Consider the following 13908-nt stretch of genomic DNA (forward strand, 5'->3'; position numbering starts at 1 on the left):
TGATAAAATTACAAATAAATTGCATCACAGAAAAAAGATGGGTGATGTTGAAGGGTCATTTACTCCATCTCTTCTTTCAGTACAGATTGTTATACTATAATGGCTTGAAATTATTTCAAATATAAGGTGCCTCTAAAGTATTTATTGGTCCCTCACATTCCTTACATAGCTAAACTTTCTTAGCCTGAATTGTTTAGATTAAGTTCTGTATACTAGCTATTACGCTACTATGCTTACATTAAATAGGCTTTATTTTTTTTCCTTTCTGTAACTGAGGTGAACTGAAAATGTTTCTGTTTTGCCTGAATATAGAACACACAGATGTTTCAGAACATCCTTTATTTGATGCATCTTGCAGTTAGAGAAAGGCCAGTTTGCATAAAGGGAACCTTAGCAAGCCAACAACAGTAATAGAGCCATAGTCAAATGAAAGTGTGGAATGGACCCAGTGCTAATGCATATAAAGAGAGTACTGAAAAACTTCTAGGCTTCCAGCTTCACTGACTCTAGTATGGAACGTGCTTCTTTATACTCTTCGGCTTCTTCCAATTCTTTTTCATTTTCCTGGAATTAAAAACAAAACTTTTGAGTACTCTGAAAATAATGGACGTGGGATTAAATTTAAGAAGGAAACTATGAAACAAGGGATATATCATTATTGAAAACACTAGTTTTACATAATTCAAAGCACAGGTAATTTCTTTTGTCCTGCTTAAGGTCCAGGATAATGGCTATCATGTGTGAATAGATTTGACCTATGCATACCTTTATTTTGTTAAATAAATATTGAAAACCAAGGACAGAATAACTGAAACCAATAACAGAACTCAGAACAAGAGTACCATTAGGAAAAAGCTTAAGCAGAGATTGACAATTGAAAAAACATACTACTACACAGTTGATTTTAAGCATTGAAGGTGAGCTAAGAACAGAAAGCAACCTTTAAAGACTTTCAAATTCTTAATAAGAATAGTAACTCCCCACATTCCTCATTTTAACTTTGTACAGCACAGTGTATGTATCACTAGCATCACTTCTGCATGCTGCTGAAATCTAGACCAGCTAACTGTCAAGTAACTAGCTGAATGACAATAGGACCCTAAATCCTGCCAGGTACTGAGAATTTATTTTGGAAAAAAGTAGAGGCATACCATCTGAGGGCAAGACACCTTGAGTTTTCCTTTGAAAAGGGATTTGCATTTGCCATCGGTTTAATAGCCAGCCCAGCTTTAAACAATGACAGATTTTTAGCTGTCAAATGTGTCTGAGGCTTAATTTACAGTATGTATTTTTAGCCTCACAGTAGCATTTACATGTGTAGCAGAATTCTTGGTGAAAAATCAGCTTTTAAAATAAGCATGACTATCTCCAAACTTAGTATAGTTTCAGTGAATCTATTTGTACAAGATACTATTTATTCCTGCAGGTATTCATATCTTAAAAATGTGGCACTAGTTCTCATCTCACTAATAAGTCACATAAGCAGTACTCAGTAAGGACTCAGATGTCTGTTCTCATGGGGGACTTCAATTACCCTGATATCTGCTGGAAAGACAACACAGCTAGGCACCCACAGTCCATGAGGTTCCTGCAGAGCGTTGATGATAACTTTTTGACACAGGTGGTGGAGGAGCCAACGTGGAGAGGTGTGCCGCTAGACCTTGTACTAACAAATAACGAAGGTCTTGTTGGAGATGTGAAGGTTGGGGTAGCCTTGGATGCAGCGACAACGAGCTGGTGGAGTTCAGGATCCTGTGTGGAGGAAGCAGGGCAATAAGTAGGATCACAACCCTGGCCTTCAGGAGAGCTGACTTTGGCCTCTTCAAGGACCTACTTGAGAGTATCCCATGGGTTAGGGCTCTAGAAGGTATGGGGGTCCAAGAGAGCTGGTCAATATTCAAGCATCACTTCCTCCAAGCTCAAGATCAGTGCATCCCTATGAGTAAGAAATAGAGCAAAGGGGGCAGGAGACCTGCATGGATGTGCAAGGAGCTTCTGGAAAAACTCAAATGGAAGAAGGAAGTCTATGGAATGTGGAAAAAGGGACAGGCCACTTGGGAGGAATATAGGAAGGTTGTCAGAGTATGCAGGGATGCGGTGAGGAAGGCTAAGGCCCGCTTGGAATTAAATCTGGCAAGGGACATCAAAGACAACAAGAAGGGTTCTTCAAGTACATCAGTAGCAAAAGGAAGACTAGGGAAAACGTGGGCCCGCTGCTGAATGAGGAGGGTGCCCTGGTGACGGAGGATGCAGAGAAGGCGGAGTTACTGAATGCCTTCTTTGCCACAGTCTTTACTACTAAGGCCAGCCCTCAAGAATCCCAGACCCTGGAGGTACAAGAGAAAGTCTGGAGAAAGGAAGACTTTCCCTTGGCTGAGAAGGATCAAGTTAGAGATCATTTAGACAAACTGGACACCCACAAATCTATGGGCCCCGATGGGATGCACCCACGAGTGTTGAGGGAACTGGCAGATGTTATTGCCCAGCCACTCTCTATCATCCTTGAAAGGTCATGGAGAACAGGAGAGGTTCCTGAGGACTGGAGGAAGGCCAAAGTCACTCCAGTCTTTAAAAAGGGTAAGAAGGAGGACCCAGGCAACTACAGGCCGGTCAGCCTCACCTCCATCCCTGGAAAGGTGATGGAGCAGCTCATTCTGGATGCCATCTCTAAGCATGTGGAGAAGGTCATCAGAAGTAGTCAACATGGATTCACCAAGGGCAAATCATGCTTGACCAATCTGATGGCCTTCTATGATGACATGACTGGCTGGGTTGATGAGGGGAGAGCAGTGGATGTTATCTACCTTGACTTCAGCAAGGCTTTTGACACTGTCTCCCATAACATCCTCATAGGAAAGCTCAAGAAGTGTGGCTTAGATGAGTGCACAGTGAGGTGGATTGAGAACTGGCTGAACGACAGAGCCCAGAGGGTTGTGATCAGCGGTGCTCAGTCTAGTTGGAGGCCTGTGGCTAGTGGTGTTCCCCAGGGGGCAATACTGGGTCCGGTCCTGTTTAACTTATTCATCAATGACCTGGACAAAGGAACAGAGTGTACACTCAGCAAATTTGCTGATGACACAAAACTGGGAGGGGTGGCCGATACACCAGAAGGCTGTGCTGCCATTTAGCGAGACCTGGACAGGCTGGAGAGCTGGGTGGAGAGGAACCTCATGAAGTCCAACAAAGGCAAGTGTAGAGTCCTGCACCTTGGGAGGAATAACCCCATGCACCGGTACAGGTTGGGGGCTGATCTACTGGAGAGCAGCTCTGCAGAGAAGGACCTGGGTGTTCTGGTGGACAACAAGTTCACCATGAGCCAGCAGTGTGCCCTTGTGGCCAGGAAGGCCAATGGTATCCTGGGGTGCATTAGGAAGAGTGTGGCCAACAGGTCAAGGGAGGTTATCCTGCCCCTCTACACGGCCCTGGTGAGGCCACATCTGGAGTACTGTGTGCAGTTCTGGGCCCCCCAGTTCAAGAAAGATAAGGAATTACTGGAGAGAGTCCAGCGAAGGGCTACAAAGATGATCAGAGGACTGGAGCATCTCTCTTATGAGGAGAGGCTGAGAGCGCTGGGTCTGTTCAGCTTGGAGAAGAGAAGACTGAGAGGGGATCTTATCAACACTTACAAATACCTTAGGGGTGGGTGTCAAGAGGAGGGGGCCAGACTCTTCTCAGTGGTGCCCAGTGACAGGACAAGGGGCAATGGACACAAGCTGAAACATGGGAAGTTCCATCTGAATATGAGGAGGAACTTCTTTACTTTGAGGGTGACAGAGCACTGGAACAGGCTGCCCAGGGAGGTTGTGGAGTCTCCTTCTCTGGAGATATTCAAAACCTGCCTGGATGAGACCCTGTGCAACATGCTCTAGGTGAACCTGCTTTGGCCAGGGGTTGGACTAGATGATCTCCAGAGGTCCCTTCCAACCCTAACCATTCTGTGATTCTGTCTTGTTTCTTGTCCGTAGCATAATAAAGTAGTAAGCAAAGTATTTTGACTATTTTAGTTCACTACAAGCATATTATATACATCTACATGATCTAGAAAGACTACCTAAAGCAAGTGAAGTATTTTTTTTCTGATTATGTAACTATCACAGGAATTCAGAGTCCATTCTAACAGTTCAGTATTTAAGTGTATGTTGTGTGCACTCCCTTAAAGACCGCTTCAAATATTCTAACACATACAGTTTTCATAGACTGAAGACCAAGTCTGCAAAGACGGTTATCTAAAATGAAATATTGGTATGTTATAGGATGCTAGTCTTGGGACCTTTAAGAAGTAATTCTTCAATCCAGTTCTAATATGCTGCAATTGCACTACAGACAAGCATGTTTATCCAACTTCATCAAGGAACAGCAGCATTTCTTGATCAGTAGATTTTGGTGCTATACTTACTAGTAGTTGAGCAAGATCTGCATGTGCAACTTCTAATCTGCGCTGGCAGTCTGGAATCATAATTCGTGACTCTTGTAAGATCTCAATCTGTGAAAATTAGAAGCCAATGAAATGAGAATGTATTCCAGATAGGAGCGTTATTTTTCAGGATAAGTCTTTACTCTGAAAAATCAGTAGTCCAGTCATCATCCAGGAATTTTAGAATAGTGGTACCTATTTTCTGAATAGGCTTTTTTATTGAAAGACACACTTAGCATAATTGCTTAAAACTGTTAATTTACAGGACACTTCCATTTACTTTGTGCTTAACTAAATATAAAGTATTAAGTGCAAAAGAGTATTTAGAATAATTTCTTCCTTAGAAAAAGGTACTGCCTGGTAAGCTTTCCATACAGCATTTGTTAAAAAGGCTATTTAAAACAAACTTTCTCCTGCTGTCGTGAAGCAGCTTCATCCAAAATGGGATCAGCTGGTTATATAAATATCTCCTGCATCTTTTGGGTAATAAAGAAACACAGTGTTCAGATAATATCACATAGAGATTATTACAGCATGAAAAAAGTTATTGATCACATTGTGTTCACACTGCAGGAAGCTCTGACTGAAAGAGAAAGGTAAAGAAAAATGAAAAGCAAAGACAAGCAGGCTCATATTTTTGATGCTTATCATGCATAAAAAGTTATTATTTATTCTTGTGATTCATTTTAGGAGAAAGATTATTCTCACCATGCACTTTGAACAAAATTACTAAACTGGCACCCTGCTGAATCTGAACATCCTGCCTCCTCCCACAGAAAACTTCAGATTTATACAAGGGAACATTTATTTCATGGAACATTTCTGGATCTGAAATCCAACCACTGAGAAGAAAAGGTGAGCAGAGTTGTTCAATAATGTTAAATCTATTTAGAAATGAAAATAGGTTAGATATTTAAGTATGAAACCTCTTCTGCATTCAGGATAACCTGCAACAGAAGGCTTTCACTTTAAATGGCTTATTTCATTCTGTCATTCCTATGTTGTATTCTTTCAGTATTAATGCTGCTGTACTGAAGGGAACACTGTCATCACAAAAGGGAAGATAAGCTATGGCTAAGAATGTATTTATGCATACAGGAAGGCCTTTTGTAGTACATTATTATCATCATTCTTAAGTGTCATATGCTTAAGTTCTTAGTTCAAGTCATTTTTGAGAGAAAGGGTTTAAAAACTTTGTTTCTAATTTCCTTTCAGAGAATCTAGGGCAAAACTTGTCTATTTTGATGAAGCAAAGATGGGTAAGAAATGTTTTAAAAATCTTAAGCACCCCCAAGTTCTAGTTCTCATCAGTATTATCACTTTCTTTTAAGTATGCAGCATTGGACTGTATTAAAAATAAGACTAGTCAGTCTGCATGTTACATTTTCAGCAGTGAATGAATAAAGGTTTGTAACTTCTATAGAATGAGGTATGCCACGAGATGATGCCTTCTGCTTTTTATGTACTACAACTTTGTTCTACAAAGAATACCAACAGGAGCGAGAATATCCAATAATTACTTCCTTGGGCTAAATAGTTGTGTGTTGTAAAGCTGGTGGATGATATGGAAAGTAGTAACTTATTTAATATATGCCACTCAATAAGTGATCTGGGAAGGCATGTAAGCTGTAGTCCTGGCTGCTGTAAGAAAAGAATAAAACTACCCTAACTACTCTGTTCAAAACAGAATTTGACTGAGATCCAAAGGGATACTTGAGTTTTATTTACATTTGCCTGCAGTTATGCAATAATAAATAAAAAAACAGAAGGAAGATAAATCCTGTAACTACATACAGTAGTGTTGCGTTTAAGAGGGCTAATTTGGCAGAAGCTAAACCCCCTTGCGTTCCAGCTTGTCCTCAGATATCAGAGGGGCTGGGGGGGGCTGAGCTTAGCCTCTGAGTGATGCCAGATTTGACACCTTAAATTTTGGCTGAGATAGGACAAAGTCAGCACTATCAGTCCGGCTGCGTTCAACAGCTGATATGTTGAACTAACACAGGTCTGGATGCACTCATAGTGCAGGGCCCAGTCGCAGTCGATGAACTAACATGGTTCCAGATTATGCCATAAATCTGGGCGCATCCACCAAAATAAAATCCTCACAACCAGTTCCACAGTTAAGGTAATTAATTTGAGCAACGGATATTCTTTTAGATTGCCGGTGATGAATACACTGTCTACAGCGCACGCTTAGGTACCTATGAACATATATATGTTGCAAGATGACTATATAGTGCTACTAATACGATTACAAATACAAGCTTGATTTCTAAGTTTCCCAGGGAAGCACCTGGTATAACCAAGTGTATGAGTCTTACCCAAAGGTGTCCCTATGGGTGGGGAAGAGAGGTTCAGCCCGTCGACTGATCCCAGAAGTCTGTAGTGATGTCTCCCTGACTTCTTAGCAATGGTATCTTCCCCACCTTGCCCCTTTCTTAAAGGCATTTTATACTATTTTCTATGTTTAGGTGGAGCTTGAGTGACTCCAGTCATACATACCTTTATTATTGATTGGTGCAAAATTCTCTCACTTTGATTTTAAAGGTATAGACTAAGAAAAATTCAGAGAGCATGCTCAGGGGCAGATAGAGGTGGTAGCTTTTGGGATGGAGGTGTGTTTTGGGATTATAATGAGATTATAATGAGCAAAGTTCATCCACACCACACGATTTCACCACAGTCACTGGCTCAGTGACCAACGTTCTGGGTGGAATGGGGTATTATTTCTTATTTGACAATAGCTATGTGATTTATCGGCTACAAGGTACCATGGAGTTCTCGTACCTGCCTCGTTTACACAGAGCCTAGCCACAGTTATCTCCACACCATTCCGCCCTCCATTCTCTCAGAGTTAGCAAGCCAAGCTCCCTTGGTGCACAAACATCCAAGAACACAGGCCAGGTTGCCTGAGGAACTGTTACAGTACATGCCGACCACATCCCACCCTAGATGCTTCCTTAGTTCTATAAGATGTGGATATAACTTTACTCTCAATAAGTGTGCCTCCAATAATTAGTTTCAATAAGTCGCCCCCAGTAGTTACTCCACAAGTAGGTGCAAACAGTTGGAGATTGGAACAGGAATTTTGTGGAGCCAAGATTATTAGTTGATTACTGAACTACCTATGCAAACTTTGATAACTTCTACATCAAACACTTTTTTCCAAGATAATCCCAGATGGACCATTTACTGTTACAAATGTATATAATAAAGCAGAGTCAAAAACTTAAATAATTAGATAAGCTTTAGGACTGGAATTTTTAAGTGTTTGCTCTCCAAATTCTATCAAAGTTTAAACAGCAGCCATCTCCCCTCCCCCAACACATTCTAGAAACTTTCTGATTAAGTTCTAAGGAATTTAAGTTATAAGCAGGTCACAGAGGAAGTTATTACATGAAACTGATCTAACTTTGCAAAGAACCATTAAATATCTGCAAGGTTTCTGTGAATTACAGTGCCAATTAAAGAACTGGAGTAACTGAAGTACATCTAAATAAAGTGTTAAGACAAAAGCAATAAAGCACAAAAGTATGTATAGAGAAAAGCAAATTGAATCTGTTGTCAATAAGTGCACATAGGACCAGAAGAAGTACTGTGACTAGTGAGGATGATGTCCCTATTCTTTTAAGTGTACTGAAAAATGCACTTAAACAAATCTCTTCAAAGAGCCACATTTCTGGTCAGTTGTCTTTCAGGATTGAAGGTATTTCTACTAAGGGAGCAGATGTCTGGCATCTTTCAAAAGAAAGCAGTCTGCTCAGATGTGATGGAGCTCTCTAACTGTTGGGGTGTATATAGCCTATTTACTTTTCACCTCATTGGTAATCAGGGAATATAAAGGCACAAGGTGCTGGGCCAGGATGGTGGTAAGGGGACACAGGGAGTAGGACAGCATAGGTGATGTAGGAGAAAGCTGGATATAGGGAAGGCAGGAGCTCACAAGAGACACAGCATTAAGGGGAATATAGAGGGGGGAAAAAAACCCAAACACACACAAAAACTGTAGGAACCCAAGTTTTATTAGTTCTACTTCCTTTGAAGCAACTTGTTTTATTTTCACATAGCAGGCCCAAAAGAAAGCTTGAGCTAACCACAAATTTAGGATACAAGAACACACTGCAGTCTGTTGTGAGTTCTTTGCCAAATACATTTGATCGACACACTTCTGAAGGACCACGAACAAAAGCTTACAGTAAAGAACTGCAGAACATTATTTTGTTTCTATAGTGCTTGAACATTCCAGGCACTGAAATGGCCATGTATCAACCACAAACTAACTACCATTTGTAGCAAGAAAACTGGAGGAGAAGAAAACCCTCTAGATCTAAATGTCTGAGTATTTCAAACAAGCTTTCTCTGCAGCCCCTCTCAGGTGATGGCCAATCCTGTTTCTTTTAAAGCAGATCACTTTAGGACATAAAAGGCAGAAAGGTTCCTCTGGTCCTTTTGGAAAACAGTTTGTCGCTGGCTGTTTTCCACTAGTGTACAACTATAAGGTTTTCTTCATTGCCAGCAGCAGAGGATGGAGGGAGAACACCATGTGACTTGAAGCTAAAAAATGGAGATACTGTTCAGAGGACAGAAGTAAAACTCCATGTCCTCCACTGAAAAAGTTTTTAATTAAATACTCTGTATCATAAATTACAGATACTGATCCTTTAAAATTAACTTAGAGGATGATAATGGAATTATCCATTACAGAAAGTTGTTTTTTAATCAGCAGGCAGCACATTTCTTCCCAGCAACTCAAAATTCTACCTGAACAGATCCGTGTTGATGCAAGTATAAAGCCTCACCCTGTAAACAGGTGAGAGGTGGTAAACATCTGAATGAAGAGGTTTCTTTGGGAGTAGCATAAAGAAAACACTGACAAAAGACAGACTTGCTTTCCCAACAAGAATGGCTCAACCTTGTTAGAACAAACAACCAAATTTTCTCTCTGCTGAGGTTAAGCCTGGGGGAGAGGTTTAGAGGGCTGGTTGTTGTTGTTGGTTTTTGTTTGCTTGCTAAGATGGCATATAGATTCTGAATGCATGCTTTGCTAAAAGGTAGCAAGCTGGTTAGGAGATGTTTTAGAATAAGCTTGAAGGTTTGGGAGGAATCCCTCATCTGTTTTGTGGAGGCAAAATACCTGGGGAAATATTTGTGCTAAAATTGGAAGCAGAACAGTCATGGGAAGTTCCCTAGATATACAGAAGGCAGAAAAATCAAGTCCAGATTTTTTTCCTCCCTCTAGAGCAGAGGAAAAGTGAGCCCAACTATAGAAGAAATTAATCATGTCCCATCTCGGTGGCAAGTCTTTTCTACCATAGGAATGTTGCCATACTAATTTATTCCAAACATTGCACAAGTGCCTTTAATCTTCAGCATAAAATCTGGAATCCAAAAGGTATATTCACCTGCCTAGATAAAAAGGAAAACAGCCTCTGGAAAACAGAAGGGAAAAAGGAAGATCACAGTAATGATTTTTTGTCATTTGGTCTCTTTCAGAAAGCACATTAGGCAATAAAACCAAAGTTTGAAAGCATTTTTAATATCACCTGTATGTTAGGAATATTATTCTGTATTTAGTACAGGGAATTCCAAGTTGCTAGCTTTTAAGGAAAAAAATTGTGCTTGTTAAGGATACTGTCCAAATACATAAGGGAGAGCATTAGACCCTTCATTAGTATTTCCACTGCCTCTTTACCTAAGCAGCTAGAGCTACAGATTTCAGATTATTAAGCAAAGACAATATATTCTTAGAAAAAAAAAAACCAACAACTTGTGAAAATAATCAAACTGCAGTGAATCTGTATGTTTCATCTAATCTTACTGTACTTGATCAGTGAGAAGATTGAAACTTACTTTGAACCAGTAGGGTGGGGGGTGGAAAGAGTTAAAAACTTAAAAAGCCAACTGAACTAACTGGAGTATTTCTTTGATGCTAAATAGACATTTAGAAATGAAAAAGTTACAGAACATTACAATGTTCCTTTCAGCTAGAACTCCTCCAGTAACAAGGTTAGCAGCTGTCCTGGTTTGATTGGGACTTTGTTTCAGTTTGTGGCCAGCCATGGTGATCAAGGCCCTTAGCAGTTAAATCCAGGGCAGCTGACCCTGGCTGGCCCACAGGTGTATTCTATATCATTGACATCAAGTTCACTACAAAAGGCAAAGCTTGGTAGGAAGGAGAGGGGTTCTTTTTTGCTCTCCTCTCTTCTAGCCTTTTCTCTTTCTCCTTCCCAATGATTGGTATTTCTGGAACAACCTGCTACAACTCTGTAGCTAAGTATAATTTTGTGTGTTTTGTATTATCATTTATATTGTTTTCTTGATTTTATTAAATCAGTTTAATTTTAACCCATGAGTCTCCCTCCTTTTCCCAATTTCCTTCCTTGGTTGGGGAAGGGACATTGGGTGAGAGAAAAACTGTTATTGTTTAGCCCTGGGTGTGGGCTAAATGTAGACAGCAGCTCATTCTCATCTTTGACATTAATTTTCCAAAACAATATAAATTGTTTCCAAATGTACTTTTTAGCTGTTCCAGGAAATATTCTACCTCCCACTCAACAAAGCAAGAGAAATATTGCTGTTTTCACTAATAATTGGAGAAAACCTGTGTATTAGTAAGACTGTATGTACTCTTTGGCATGCAGATATTAAATTCTATGTTAAGTCCACTGGATTTTTAATTCATCTGGAAATGACATTACACGAGAAATCATTTGGAACTGGAGGATAAATGATAATATTTATTTTTTTAAAATAATTATCAGTAAAAATGCTGACAGTTAACAAAAACTCCAGAGTAGATCTACAATCCCACTGAGAAGAAATAAGGAGTAAATAAATACCTTGGGCTCTTCCCCCACTCACAAGTCTCAAGATAAAAGTATGGGATGGGAAAGGATGTTATTTATGTACAGGACAAATCAACAACCACAGAAATGTCTTAATGTGCATTAGTCTGCATTTATGAGCAACTACAGTGAAAAGTTACTATTACAGATAAATATCATGAAATCCTGTGTAAAGTCTTCATATATCAAGAACCTTTACAACTGTGTGGAAACTAAGGCTTCATTACCAAAAAAATCCACACAGAGGTAACAACTGCATTATTTGCTGCTACCAGTCAGGGATCTTCATGGCCCTCTATAGAAACTACATGCAGAATTTACACCTGATAGAATACATCAGAAGTTTTTTAATACTTTTTTCCTAACTTGTACAAACCTGTTTTGTATGAAATAGTTCAATTTTTATTAAAATTATTTTCAATTTAGTATTTTATTAAAATACTTAATTTTAATAATAAAACTTAATAATAAAAAGACTTTTTCCTAAAAGTCTTGTGGTTGAAAATAGTGTGATTTTGAGATATAAAATTTATGAAAATATTTTCTTTCATAGTATTTTCCCCCAAATACTGCTCTTCATTTATTATTTTTTTTCTGCCAATAAAATGTTATAAGCTTTCCCGTAAATTCTCAACTTCTCATCTGCCTTTTGTAGACAAAAACCAGATAGTGTGGTTTTTTTTGGTTTGGGGGTTTTTGTTGTGGGTGGGGTTGGGGGGATTTGTTTGTTGTTTTCATTTGTGGTGTGTTTTTTTTTTTTGTTGTTTGTTTGTTAGTGTGGGGGTTTCTCTCTCTCTCTCTTTTTTTTTTTTTTTTAAAATAAGCTGTAAGTGATGGGAAAGGAAGAGATTCCCTGCTCCATAATGCTAGGAATTCTTTCCCTGGGATATACTATCTACTGCAAGTAGATCTCACCCAGCTTGGATTCAGCTGAAGTACATTAGTTGCGACACAGCAAGTAATGCAAATACAACATGCACCCAGGACAATGGTAATATACAGGGTCTTCAAGTTATATTCTTGGTCAGAGTATACCAGCACTGCAAGCAAACTGTCCTTTTTGTTTCTCAGATATTGAATCTGCTCTTCATTAAATTAGTCTTTCTGGACAGTACAGCTGAAGGCTAGTATCTAACAACTGCCAACTTACCCTAGTTAGTCACTGCCTCAGCTAGAGATCACTTGAGTTCACAGAAACCACAAGGTGCCCGCTTGTATAAGGAGTTAGGAGAAAAATATTGAGTCAAACCCTATTGTTCTACAAAGGCACTGATCCCTCCTTACAGACCAGACACACCCCAACGTCTACATATGCTTTACGAATGGCATTATTAATTTTAAAGTAAATTTTTTCCTTAGACACTTCTGTACTGTTAAATCATATGTTCTGCTGCAGAGTTGTAACTAGAAAGCTAAATGAGAATAGTAGCACATTAAGAGATAAGTAATTCTTTTAAGCATCCCTCCCTCAACTCTGAATTGATTTGTATATACATATCTGATTTAGCTGATACCTCAGCTAAAATAAGTTAAAATTATTCTTCTAGTCTCCAATGATTGAATTCATTCCCATCCCCTAAATGCTATTTTTCATTACTGAAATAAAGTCCATAACCATATTTTTAAATAAAGTTATTCAGATCAGGAATTATTAACTAAAAGCAATTCTTAAAACATGTAACTACATATATTTTTCCTGAAGAACTTCTCAAAGTATTAACTCTATCCAAAATGTTTTTTTGGAGCAAGCTCTCTGGGTATTATATAATTTTCTTTAGTGTAAGAAATTTGATCCTATGAAAAGCATGCACATTCTTTCTAAGCCTACAAGTTCTTCATAACCTAAAATATAAACAACTTCCAGAATGCAAAGTGCTCTAAAAGAACAATAAGTGAAGATGTCATTGGAGGAATTGATTGCTTTCAAAGTGGATCAAACAATTTCTGAATGAATTGAGACTATTCTCTTTGAAGGCTTTTGTTATTGGTCTCTGAAAATACCTTCAAGTAGTGTGTAACATTTCATTCCACAGCAGAAGTTCCCAGCCTCTGCTGTTTTTGACACTGACGATATCTTGCCAGGTCACTGTGAAAATACCACGGTGCAGTCAAATTATGTGATGAATGGGGGACACTAAAAACGGCAATTGCATTCATTAGTTCTTGTTAGCACCAGCAGATCTTCAGAAATACTATTTCTGTAGGATCTTGGAGTCTCAGTCTGTGGTGAGGCAGAAGACAGCTCAGCTCTATAAATACAATTCTTGTATACAAATTCTTTATTTGTATTTCTTTCTCATGGCATAATGAAAGCAAGGCAGGACATGCACACATGAACTGAAATCTGAACTTTTAAAATAAGTTGGTTTAGTTTGTTCTAAAAGGGCTTTCTCCTAGCTTGTTTTCATTTATTTTTATATTGGGTTTTGTTTAACCTATTCTTCCACTGTTTGAAAATTAAGATGGGAGAACAGTAGGTTTTATAATACTAAGTCACCGGACTATTGAAACAAGTGAAAATAATTTTAATTTACAGCTTCAGTTTCTGTGAAGATTTAAGAGAAAACATCTGGGAAATGCTTGGAAAGACACAGTTAAAAGATAACATATTTATCTGAAAGAATATAAAGGCCACAGTTAAACACAGAC

General features: G+C 38.9%; 1 protein-coding gene across 1 annotated transcript in view; it reads right to left on the reverse strand.

Moving 5' to 3' along the window:
- Window positions 1–322: 322 nt before the first annotated feature.
- LOC137677123 (tubulin-specific chaperone A-like) overlaps window positions 323–13908 on the reverse strand; it is a 47522-nt gene continuing 33936 nt past the window's right edge. Inside the window, exons 3-4 of the mRNA XM_068424313.1 lie at window positions 4397–4483; window positions 323–564 (exon numbers count right to left, since the gene is read on the reverse strand). Coding sequence (XP_068280414.1) covers window positions 484–564; window positions 4397–4483 — 168 coding nt within the window. The 3' untranslated portion in view covers window positions 323–483. The remainder of the gene's footprint in view (window positions 565–4396; window positions 4484–13908) is intronic.

The sequence above is a fragment of the Nyctibius grandis genome (assembly GCF_013368605.1).
Source record: "Nyctibius grandis isolate bNycGra1 chromosome W unlocalized genomic scaffold, bNycGra1.pri SUPER_W_unloc_1, whole genome shotgun sequence".
Classification (NCBI taxonomy): domain Eukaryota; kingdom Metazoa; phylum Chordata; class Aves; order Nyctibiiformes; family Nyctibiidae; genus Nyctibius; species Nyctibius grandis.